Genomic DNA, 12,984 nt, shown 5'->3' on the forward strand with positions numbered 1-12,984 from the left:
CCAATATTTACTAAAACACAATGTCTTTTCTCCTGAACAATTCCTCCAATATATGCTTACGGTATAACGGTCTTTGATTCGCCCCAGTCTCTTTCCTATTGATTTTTGAGGAAACGGTGTGAGGTTTGCCGACCTAATTGCCTGATCGTGTGAATCGCGAATTTGGGGGTGGCGAGGAGGTATTAAGGGAAAAATAAGAACATTCTCTGATACATAATAGAATTTATCTTTAGTGGGCCGGGGTTTATTCGATTCATACCCTCCGGTGCTGCATCTCCTGCAGTACGTTAATCCTCTCCTGATACTTTAAAAAGGCACCATCCTTTTTTAACTCATTTTGTGTAAAAACAAAGAACCGGAGGGTCTGGGGGGTTTGGAATACCATCCAGTAAACGAGAACACGGTTACGCTTTTTCTACAATCATCATGCATCATCACTTGCATATTTTTACGAATTAAATCTACGTGGGTACATTTGGGCATTGGGGTATTTATGGTAAAAAGGAAAATTCCCTGATACATACTTAGTAGAATTTATCTTTACTGGCCTGTACTGGGCAAACGAACATTAGTACATTGTGTAGTATTACTTCTATACTTGTTTATTTTATAGCATATGTTAAATTGACATTTTAATAGGTTTGAATGAGTAGGCTAATTGTCATTTCCCTTTAATAAAATGGTTGTTATGTATAAGTGGTTGCTAACGATTAATGGTTGCTAACGTAATGGTTGGTTGCTAACCATTAATGGTTGCTAACGATTAATAAGCTTCATCATTGTACTCGTCACTAAGGAGTAATTTATATTGTTATCGAGAGGTCGACGAAAAATGAAATTTGAGACATAGGCGCTTGGAGTATTGGTTTTGCGCAGGCGCAGTGCCAACTTTTCTTATTTATCGAGGGATTTAATGGATATTTCATGCATAACAGCTTAAATAAAAGCAAAAGGCGCTCTATATTTGTTTACATGTTTATTATTTAGCGCATTTTTTAAGAATTAAAAAAAATGTGTTATTGTTTGCGTGCATAACTTTTACATACGACAACCAATTGGTCGCAGATTTTGCATACGCATGCCTTTAGTGGTGCCAAGTTAAACTTTAGAAAATGGGGGGGGGGGGGGCACATGTTCTAACCTCCATGGTATTCTAATGAAAGGTCTCATCGAAATAAATTCGTTTGTACAAACTATAACTTTCCCGTGCGAATCTTTTTCGAGATAGTGAGCGACGGGAATTTTATCTCTCATTGTATTCTAATTGAAGGTCTCGAAGGAACCGTTTTCTACCAACTACTGCCCTTCTTTCTGTCCTACAAAGTACGAGGTGGAGGGAGAGGGAGGGGGGGGAGAGTGGAACTAGTTTTATCCTTCATTGTACTCTAATGAAAGGTCTCAATTAAAGAAATTAATTTATACTAACCATAGTCTTCCTCCTCGATCCCTTGTCGTGATCGGTTATAATTCCTTATACCTATCTTAAGAGTGAATTGTTAAAGGAAAGTACCTACAAAGGGCGATTGGGACGTTTGGAAGAAATATAACAATTGGGCTTTTAAATAAAATTTGATACATAGCCACTTGGAATAAAAGCAAATGTAGCTCCATTTTTCAAATTTGGTTTTGTGTAGGATGTGCAGTGCTAACTTTCTTATTTATGGAAGAAATTTCGTAGGGGTGTTTAAAAAAATGCGCTTTACCTGCACAAGGGTTGTGCACAATTTGTACTTGTTTTGATATAAACTTTATGATATTCTAAGAGGTTCGAATTTGATAGAAAGACAGATCTGTGTAAGTAAGTCTAGAATGTCAGTTATTAGTTCTATTGTCAACAATGGTTTATAGACCGGGAGGCAGCGTACATAGTAACTAAACCATAAGCGACAAAAAATTCGACAATACAGGCTGAAAGTACGTTGAAAACTAATCATAAAATCACTCGTCTGCCAGTCGTAAGTGGCAGCATTAACTTGGGGCGGCGCTGAATAAGTGACTTCTTTAGGTGATCAACTATAAATTACCAAACTGTAAGGGTCACGGAAAAGATTTGTATCAATAAATCCCATTTTTTCCATAGTTTTCAAATATGCTATGCCAGGCGATTTCAAGTGCAGCGTTGGTAGCGAAATGTAGGGAAAACCACCCCTGAACTAAACCATGAGGACCGTATAAAAATTATACATAAAAAATTCCTCTTTTTGTCACTACTTTAAAATATATCCTGGCAGACAATATTAAGTGTAACTTTAATAGTGGCAGACGTCTTAGAAGTTAAAAAATTTAGGTATAGTAAATCCCAGCGAGTGCGAGCGTGTGAGAGATAAGCGCGCGAGAGCATAACCAACAGAGATAGCGATAGGATACTGAATACTGAGATCTTTCAAACCATTTGATTCTAAACTTCTGATTCACATAGTTCCATCCACTTCAATCAAACGGATTGTAGAAACTCAGACATTTTTCGGTGGCATTCGCTCAAATTGCGATGAACTAAACCATGACGACCATACACAAGTCATACATCCGGTAAATGCGTGGGAACCCGGTAACGCGTTACCCTGCGCGTTACACACATCAACACCCAAATTCACGAACATCTCTCGAAGATTATGAATTTCTACGTGTTATTGGAAAAGAGACCTACTTCCATCTATACCTTGATGGTAGCGTCAATTTTACATTTCCCAAAGCAATAACAGCAATATCCATATCGGAAGCGCTAATAATGACTTTGCTACTTCTTGGTAGTTTACCAAGATGGTAAATTATTCGAGAATCTGCCTCTTAGTGGCTGCAGCACAATTCAGTTTTTACCACATCATCTTCCCTTGTCACAAATTTATAGCACTTATCTTCATATGTGGCAAACACAACTTTCCTTCCAAGTAAAGCACAACAGGTCTTTTTTGCCTATGAACGGTATAAGTAATCTATAAGAGAGGCTTTGAGCTATCATTGCGAAGTGGTTTTATGAAATTTGCAGGCTGCCTCTGAGTGGAAACAGAAATTGAATAAGACTGAAATCTTTCCTTATTTTGATCCCAACGATCATGTTCTACGTCCTTCATGGAAGGGGTAACGATCTGTCAAAAGTAAGATGAACTTCTCTCGCTGACACAGCACAAATCTTGCCGAGGATGTGTTCAGAAAATCGCTCAAAGGTTTACCGGAGATCTTTTAAAAGATGCAAAAAACATAATCCATCGATTAAAACAACATCTACAACTGTCGATGGACTAAGAGCACTTGGAGAATCATACTTCCGAAAAAGTTTCAGCAAAACAAACTTGTCGATTTTAATCATCGATCCATCAATGTTGCATAGAGACAACGGAACTGGAGTCAGAGGATAGTTTAGAACGAGCTGAAGATCTATTTTCTTTTCTCTTCAAGTTTTCTGTTTCTCAGTCTGAGAAGAATTCAAGAAATACCGATAATCTTATCGCCAAATAAGCAATTTATTATTTTCCCTAATTTAATTCGTTTGGTAACTCCAAGCGGTGCGTAAATCTATAGCTATCTCTGTTCGTTGTGCTCTCGCGCGCTTATCTCTCACACGCTCGCACTCGCTGGGATTTACTATACCTAAATTTTTTAACTTCTAAGACGTCTGCCACTATTAAAGCTACACTTAATATTGTCCGCCAGGATATATTTTAAAGTAGTGACAAAAAGAGGAATTTTTTATGTATAACTTTTACACGGTCCTCATGGTTTACTTCAGGGGTGTTTTTCCCTACATTGAAGGGCGTCTTTCGCTACCAACGCTGCACTTGAAATCGTCTGCCATAGCATATTTGAAAACTACGGAAAAAATGGGATTTCTTGATACAAATCTTTTCCGTGGCCCTTATAGTTTGGTAATTTAGTTGATCACCTAAAGAAGTCATCTATTCAGCGCCGCCCCAAGTTAATGCTGCCACTTACGACTGGCAGACGAGTGATTTTATTATTAGTTTTCAACGTACTTTCAGCCTGTATTGTCGAATTTTTTGTCGCTTATGGTTTAGTTACTATGTACGCTGCCTCCCGGTCTATTAAAAATGCCCTCCATTCTCCGTAAATGGATATGAAGTTTGTTAAAAAATGCTGCACTGAAATGAATGCTTAACGATTAAGTCGATAATTCAGTCCTTTAATTAATACTTGCAATGTGCGTATTTTTTAAATAAAATTTTCGTCAAGCTATAGGTATGTAGTAATTGTGCTTGAACTCCAATTCATTTGCAATAAGTAAGTATTGAAACATGGTTGATGGATGTGTGATTTGATATGCTCCCAAAGTATTCTATGACTTCGTGGCTTGCGATATCTGAGTGCCGTCGTAAAGCCTTTTTAATGTCGGCGAAGTATCTAAAAAAGTTTCCGGTTGTTTTCCAGGTTTTATTGAGCAGACGCTTATGGCATATATTAGACCTCAGTTTGAAAGACTACGGTGTACATCTCCAGAGAGACAGAAGTCCACTCTATTACCTACCTCTTAGTTACTATACCTAGTACCTTAGTGTAAAGATTCTTACACTATGCTAGTACCTACTTACCTAATAAAGCTAAGAAGAAACCCTAATAATAGAATTTCCCTTTGCTGGGGGGATTTTCCAGACCCCCGTGCTACGACGTTCCTTTGTGCGGACTCTATGGTGATACTTTAAAAAACCACCATCCTTTTTTGACTACTGTTGGGAAAAAGGACACCACCGATGGGTTTGGGGGGGGGGAGGGGGTAATGGAATACCCCTCAGTAAGTAAACAAAATCCCAATTATCCTTTTTCTACAGTCATCGCGATATCAATCATGTTTACTCATATACAAATGAAATCTACGTATACCTACAGAGGGGTATTATAGGAAAATGGGAAAATTCCCTAACAATAGAATACCTATCTTTTTGCTGGAGGGTATTCCATATCCCACAGGGAATACCCCCCAGGGACCTGGTGTTACGTTCCTCTGAGGATTCTCGTGACACTTTAAAAAACCACCATCCTTTTTTATATGTAATTTTGGGAAAAAGCACACAACCGCGGGGGAGGGGGCCAGTAAACAAAAACCTGATTAGGTATCCTTTTTCTATAGCCATCACGATATTCAGTTGTTTACTCATACGAATGAAACCTACGTACACTGAGCACGGCCCGTATACTGAACGGTTGCCTCAGTCACTGCAGTTTGTGGGCGCGCAGAGAGAGGGGAACTTCCCGCGTGTGACGTACTCTGGCCTGCCGTAGAATTTGCTGACGTTTCTGTATGCTTGACGTTTGTACCACGGCCATCGTGCAAAGGTGTATTGTATGCATCTCTCGCCCTCATATGCTGCATTTCTTATTAATGTGTTAATTTTCTTTCAAGGTATTGAATTATTGGTTACCTATACAGTGCCACCATGCTCAGAAAAGCCCCGGAAAATATGCGAACTAATTTTGAAATCATTCAGGCTAGCCAATAGAAAGTCTGCAAAACGACGCGATACATTCCGCGCCATAATTATTAATTATTCCGTTTTGACAGTTGACGCTTTACGTTATTTTAGTCATTGAACTATATACTTTTGTTACAGAGTATATAGTTCAATGATTTTAGTTTACACTTTGCTTCTTGTATTTGCTTTATTTTACGTTTTCCGTCTCCAGTTTTATACAAACTCGTCTTTTTCAAGACGCATATAGCTTGGATCTACGATCTGATAAGATATGTAATGTAATAATTAACTATGTTTGCATATAGTGCATGAGAATTGTGTGGTGGGCGGTGCTGAAGTACGTCACAATTGGCAGCGTGTTTTATTGGTTGTTTGGAAGTGAGGCAACCGTTTAGTATACGGACCGTGTACACTGAGGGGGGATTATAGGAAAATGGGAGAACTCCCTAACAATAGAATTTCCCTTTGCTGGAGAGTGGGGGGTCTCTTGTGGAACTTTACAGAACCATCATCCTTTTTCACTGATTTTGTGTAAAACACACAACCGGAGGGTCTGAGGGGTAGAAAACCTGATTTTCTACAGTCGGCACGAAATTAGTTGTAGGTACCTATATACTCATACGAATGAAGCCTACGCCTACAAATATGAAAGATAGCGTTGCATAGGTGCAATCCATTTTTGACGTGCTACTTCAATTTCAGTTTATAAGAAGAATTTCATTTCAATGCTTTTCTAAATAAAAAAGGTAGCACTGCGCATGCGCAAAACCAAATTGAAACTGGCGTTAGATTTTCATTTATTCCAAGTGCCTATGTATCAAATTTCATTCAAATACTTTTATAAATAAAAAAATTTGCAATTCGGTTTATAAATGGTCGAGATGCGAAAAGGACACTGTGAATTTTGAATCGATTCGACTCAACTTTTGGCATTGCGCATTATATGGCTAAGGCTATGCCCATATTGAATTTCATGCAATTCAGTTCATAACTAACGGAGATGTCAAAGCGATCGGACATTTCTAACCAAAGTTATCGTTCACACGGATAGATAGAGAGACAGACAGACAAAGGAACAGACGGGCAGATCAACAGACAGACGTCAGACATCACTACAAAATTATAAACGATCTCTAAGATCGTTAATAAACGGCAAAAGTGTAAAATTATGGAACATATAGAAGACGGTCTGTTGGTTTTTTACAATAACTTTTTTAGCAATAAACGAAAAAAAATCCTTCCTTGGTGCAAGCCTCGACACCATAACGAACCAAATAGCAAAAACAGTAGAACAATAGAACTAGTAGCGTCTCAACGAACGAGCGGACGGACGGACAAAGTGGCCACAATAGCGCATTTTTTATTTTTGTGAAAATGCGCTATTGTGGCCACTTTGTCGGGCCGTCCGTCCGCTTGTCCGTTGAGACGCTACATACTAGTTCTTTATCTTACGAGTTATTTATTTCGCTACTTGGCTCGTTATGGTGCCGAGGCTTGCACCAAGGAGGGAATTTTTTCTGCGTTTATCGGTAAAAAAGTTATTGTAAAAAAACCAAAAAACCGTTTTTTACATGTTGCATACTTTCACACTTTTGCCGTTTATTAACGATCCTAGAGATCGTTTATAATTTTGTATTGCTGATGTCTGTCGTCTGTTTGTTGGTCTGTCCGTCTGTTTCATTGTCTGTCTGTGGAAATGCGCTTTATGTAGGTAAATCGTTTACGATTAGGTACTTTTTAACTTGTTTAACCTTGTGTAAGGTTTCATCGATACAGACGTTTACTAAATAAAACACATATAAACAAATAAATCGTGTTAAACAAATAAATATTCTTCAATTAATAAACATTAAAGTATGTACATATCGCTAAGTTAACTTCGATTAATAAAATTAATTGTTAATTTGTCGATTAATATCTTCCATTCCTGTCCGAGTACTTTCCGGACAATTTACTAACCGAATACCTATCGCTGTATCTATCGTCGTTGTACTTCTCTTCGGATTTGTAGTGTACCTCTGGCGAGCCGATGTCCTTTTGCCAGTGGTGCGTCCAGTAGAGATCTTCGGGATTGACGTCCTTCGGATTACGGGCATCTCTAAATATCACGACGCAGTACAGTAGGCTAATAATTAACGTTATGAATCCGAAGACTAGAAAGACAATTCCGAGGATCCTGAAAGGGTGGCGGTTTTTAAAACGGTGGCGGGGGGATGTCTGGGTAGTTACCACACGTATACCGGCTCGAAGAACTGTATGACTATGATGAAGCCTAACGTTACCAGGATGATCCCCAAGTTTAGTAAGATCATTAGGCAGCACATTCCCTTGATGTTGGGGCAGAACGGGTTGGGGGCGGTCATGGCCTCGATGCGTGCGCCGGCTTTGCGGGACGTTCGAGTTTTCGCCGTGCTCGCGAGAGATGGCGCCTTACCGCTTCTGTAGGAGAATTGGCTCGGCGCTCTGGGAGCTCGGGAGCCTCGGCTGTGTGCAAAGGTCGGATTATGCAGGGCCTGTACTGAGGATGATCCTACCTAATTTCGGACGGTGACTTGTACGCACCGCTCGTCACGTAGATATCCGACCCGGTGTCACCGTAGCCGCTTCCCTTGCTCAGCACCGATGGGGAGTGCGGCGACTGGTGCCTACGCCCATTGCGATCGCTCACCACGGTGTAGGGCTGAAAGTTGCAAATTAAAGCGAGGGCCCCACACACTTGGCGTGCGAGACTTACTACTGACGCATACTCTGGATAGCCGTGTTCGGATCCGCCTCTCTGACTACCTTCCTCATCAGAATATGCCGGATTTCGATTGATGTGGACTGGCGTAGGTGATTCCGCCAGACGCGGTGCTACGTAGTGATTCTTGGTGAGACGTTTAGCCATCTTGAGCTGAAAGGTTTACAAATGTATGGAATCAAAGGAATTTTTGGAAGAACTCTCGAAATGACTAATCATCATTTGTCTATTTTAAGGCCCGCCATACCGAAACATTAATCTAGAAGGCTGTTGTACACTTCCAAAGCCTACTTGAGATCACTGACGACTTAACACTAAGGTCTCTAGGAAACTCTAAAAGGCATTTATGACACTCCAGAGGTTCTTAAACTCTTGGAGACCAATAATTCTCCTTATATCAGACAGCCCTTCAAGACTTCTTTAATGGAGTTTAAGCCTAAATAGCATTGTTTAGGTTCCAGAATTATAATTGCAAAATGCATCCATTTGCATTGATTTCGGGCGAGGTTAGCAAGGGTCCGCTAAACGCCTACTGACATAGGAAGTAATGGTCTTAAAATAGTTCGAAGACATTGGCATTTTGCACAGTCGCACTGCACTTTCACCCAAATCTTAAGTCACTTTCTTCTTATCGCTTTAATTATGTGGTTCTTTTGGGCTGAACCACCATGTGAAATTTTAATGTGCACGTGGGAGTATCCTCACAGTTTATTTACAAACTACCCTTTAACCACCCACTCTGAACGCTCAAAAAAGCGAATTTGGACCTCTTTAACACCAAGGGAAGATCTCATTTACCCTTAGGTAAAGTAAATAAAAAAAGAAAGTGATTCCACTTAATTAAATGCGCCTACATAAATTCCAGTTATAGTGTTACGTAATGCGACGCTTACCTTTACTACCAACGATCAAAAGACATCCATTGTTAAATGATTTACCTACATTTTAACACTTAACTTTTACAATCGCACTTATTTAATAAACATATAAGCATATAACAATAAAACACGTATAAACTTAGCACTCGAATGGGCTTACCATCCGTTCTACCTGTCCTGGCGCAGAGGCGAGGGAGGTGTTACCTGAAGGAGGGGACGAATACGAATCTTACGTCACTTGGGCACCTCGAAGGTTAAAAGTAATTTTATTATGGCAACGTTTATAGTTTTTTGTGAAAGGATGATGAACGCATTCCACGGACGCGATGCTTTACCGTAATTAGAATTGGAGGCAGGAATTTCAATTGCAAAAAATTGCCCCGTAGGTACCTACTGCCACACATAAAAGGTGTAGTAAACGTGGTTCTTGTAGTTGCATAAAAGAGAATTAACTATTTTTCATGAAAAATCATGTACGGCGCATAAACATTTTAAAGAACTTTTTGGAATTTAACGCTCTTTCAATATAGATACATACTCTGTTATTGCAACTACTTTCCAATCCCATTTCAATAACTTTTTAAAGTTCAAATTCCACCAAAGCGATAGAAGAGTGCAGGGTTCGTTTGTGCTAAAAAAGGAAAAGGAAAATGTTGAGAAAGTACAAGATACGATGAATCGCATACGATTTTCAGTAGGAGAATATTTTTCTCAACAGACTTTTGATCCGGCTGATAGCAATTAGCACTGATCCTTGCACTTGTAGAAATCGATTGGCGAAGGTTTGACATCGCTGTCTCTTTTCGTTCTCGAGTTAGACGAGGGACAGACAGACAGGCGGACAAAACCATCGCATAAGGAAAAGGGGGTGTAAAGTATGGCGTGAAAAAAGTTTCAGGGATGTATGAAACACGAATTGCGTAGAGAAGCCGGCCACGGGCCAAGGGGATGGTTTGGTTATAGTAAGGATTGAAGAATGACACCTGAAGAAAATGTATAAAAGACGCTGAATGTAAACATGGGTGAGGTACGAAGTAGGTGAGAAAAAAGGAGCGGTGAATGATAATATGTCAAGAGAGCATGAGGAACGTTTGAGGGAGATGTAAAGGGTGAAGGGAAAATGTAAAAGAGACGCGAAGAAGGAGATCTGTGACTACGATCGACAGAACATAGTAGTAAATGCAACTGGCATTCTCAAACAAAACGAAACACATTAAATCCAAACGGGACAGCAAAATAGCAGTGCTCTGTTCGATTGATTCGTAACTATCCGTGAGAGAAGTACCTAATACATTTGGATTGTTCGCTGTATCTGTTACTTTCTTATTCGTGGCCCGCTGCAGTTCTTGATGTGCGTTAGATACGAAAAGGGGTCTCTCTAATTTTATTTGATGTTTCGATGTTTGTGTGTGTGAGTGATTCATTTTGTCTCCGTGGAGTAGGTACAGTTCGATCTTTCGCTGTATCTGCTGCCTACTCGTCTCGTGCGGATTGCAGTTCTTGGCATCTTAGCAATGCGAGATATTTAGGGGCCCTCTCATTAATATTTCCACTATTTAAATTATGTTCTGCTTGAGCGATAATAGATTTTCACATGAATACTTTCTATTGGCATTCTCACATGTACTTGTCGTGTTAAATTAATTTACGTTAACTGAAGGCTTGAGTAGAGCCACGCCATTTAGGTACATATTTGAGATGTTTTATTTACGTGTATTTTCTCTTGCATTTTATTGCTGTAGGTGATTTACTACTACCCTACGAGTAAAAAATGAATTACCCGTAGGGACTGCCAAAGGCGTACAGCCTCATTACAAATTGGCAAAAAACATGGCCGCTTTTTCAGAACATCGGGTATGACGAGTTGCCTATACACCAGGGTACTCATTTCTGACGCGGGCAATAAATAATAACAAAGAGTGGGTACTCTTTGATAATAAGTAATAGAGGGGTTTTATAATAGGAAAATAGAAAAAAAGAACTGACCAAGAAAAAACCCAGCCAACAAATTAATATTGAACTTTATAGCAAAATTAGTTGTCTGTAATGGCAAAAATACATATTGTGATAGTTGTCAAGTAAATTAAGATAATGTTGGATCACAGGCTCCGCTGGAATTCCTAAAGAATCAATATTCCACACACATAACAAAAAAAACAATCATTAAGCTAGGAGTTGGCCTCTCAGAAGAGCCTTTCACAAAGGAAGGATAATTGATAACACAAACAAAAAGTCACAACGAGAACACCCTGCGCAAGTGAGGCCGGGCTTAGCCGACAGCCCCATGTACGATTAAGCGGGACCCCAACTCTTTCATTCACACATCTCTAGGGCCAATCCGACCCACTAGTTATAAAGTTCCGGGTTATAAATTACCGAACTCCAGGCTATCTACCATGAGTACTGACAGTAACCGATCAAAAGACAAATCATGACATAACAAAAATGACAGTGCAACCATCGGCAAACTCGCACGCATACATAATCATAAACAAAATATATAGCATTTATGTAGGCTTTGACATATTTGCACTGGCATAACAAAGATTGACACAAACCCAATATTCAGACACTACATGTCAAGGGTCGACTGAACCACAACCGTCTATAATTACAAGCCGTGCTGAGAATTATGGCAACACTGCATGGTAGGCCGATTTCCTAATTCAACTTGACAGATTTCAGGTGTATTTTATATGTGTTTTGGGTGTAAGATTCCTATTTACTTGTTTTAACAGAGCGAGATTGCGTAAATTTGTGTTACTCCGTATGGAATCAACAGAAATTATTATTCAGGTAAGTTGCTAAACGAAATATATCGATTTGTTGTCATAACCTCTAAAGCAGACTACTGCTGGACCCTTTACAAGCACTTGTATTTGTTCAAAGTACCTGTACAAGCTCAAATATGACCTACACACTACATGGTACGTAAGTACGGTAAGTGTTTATCGTGAAAAAACACAATTAGTTTGTATTTCAGGTATTCTAGCACGGACATGTCAAGTCGATTTTCTGAAGGAACCTTTCGACTTATTCCCAGGAGTTCACGGTACGGGCATTTGAAGTCTACGGGGCTCCCCTCTTTAAAAGCTTCATACCTAGACCCACTGGAGTAGCGACTGGCTTAAAGTCTGCCATTCAGAATCACACCTGGTCGTTGATAAAACCTCGCTGATGCAGAGCGATTTACTGTCCTTTTGCCGAAATTAAGTGCTCAAGCGTGTGCTTTACCTCGACCTCTTTCGACAGAAGTTCACCAATTTCGTAGATCTCGATGGAAAACACATTATAATGCATTTACCAATTTACAGCGTTCCGAATTTTAAAGTCAAATAAAAATGTTATTATCCATTTTTGTAAATAAATAAAATATATGTACAATTGTAAGCTGCCTAAGTATCTTTCTTCTGTATTAAAACCACCAAGGCGAAACACAGGAGAGAGGAAAAATGCCATTTTTCTAGAGAAACAAGACGCCATTAAAACTTGAATCGGCCCACCGATTGACTTTCGAACAATGTTGCCAAACTTCTCAGCATGGCTTGTAATTATAGACGGCTGTGACTGAACGCATTGATTAGCAATATCGGCAAGATGGCTCTTTTCAAAGACACAAAACAGCGGAACAGTACATAAAATATATATCTCTGTGTATGTCAGTTCTGAACTTTAGCCAGCGTCTGCTACGTCAAATCGAGATTAAATATCGGTATCAAATATAGCACAGTACATATTCGAAACTTAAGTCACCCCACCAAATATGAATAATCATAATTACCCGGTTCAAATAAATAGTAGGAGCATAACGTTATGTAGTATCACGCAATTACAACAAAACAAAGGAACATGTCTTGGCAAACATTAGTCTCAATGCCAAGTGCAATATGTAACAATCAACCACCTAACGTACGTCACTCGCCCCCAGATGAAACACTCTGTA

At 39.4% G+C, this 12,984-nt stretch overlaps 1 protein-coding gene across 2 annotated transcripts; it reads right to left on the reverse strand.

Moving 5' to 3' along the window:
* Nucleotides 1-7,222: 7,222 nt before the first annotated feature.
* On the reverse strand, nt 7,223-9,284 carry LOC116179617. Of its 2 annotated transcripts, none has more exons than XM_031499422.1 (5): nt 9,202-9,284; nt 8,158-8,316; nt 7,958-8,103; nt 7,653-7,907; nt 7,223-7,599 (listed from the first exon to the last, which is right to left on the reverse strand). In XM_031499422.1, the coding sequence occupies exons 1-5, from the start codon at nt 9,202-9,204 to the stop codon at nt 7,335-7,337; spliced, it is 828 nt and encodes a 275-aa protein (XP_031355282.1). In that variant the 5' UTR covers nt 9,205-9,284; the 3' UTR covers nt 7,223-7,334. The 2 variants fall into 2 exon arrangements, with proteins under 2 accessions (XP_031355282.1, XP_031355290.1); XM_031499430.1 differs by lacking the exon at nt 9,202-9,284 and adding an exon at nt 9,057-9,195.
* Nucleotides 9,285-12,984: the final 3,700 nt, after the last annotated feature.

This window comes from Photinus pyralis, unplaced genomic scaffold (assembly GCF_008802855.1).
Source record: "Photinus pyralis isolate 1611_PpyrPB1 unplaced genomic scaffold, Ppyr1.3 Ppyr1.4_LG1, whole genome shotgun sequence".
NCBI classification, from domain to species: domain Eukaryota; kingdom Metazoa; phylum Arthropoda; class Insecta; order Coleoptera; family Lampyridae; genus Photinus; species Photinus pyralis.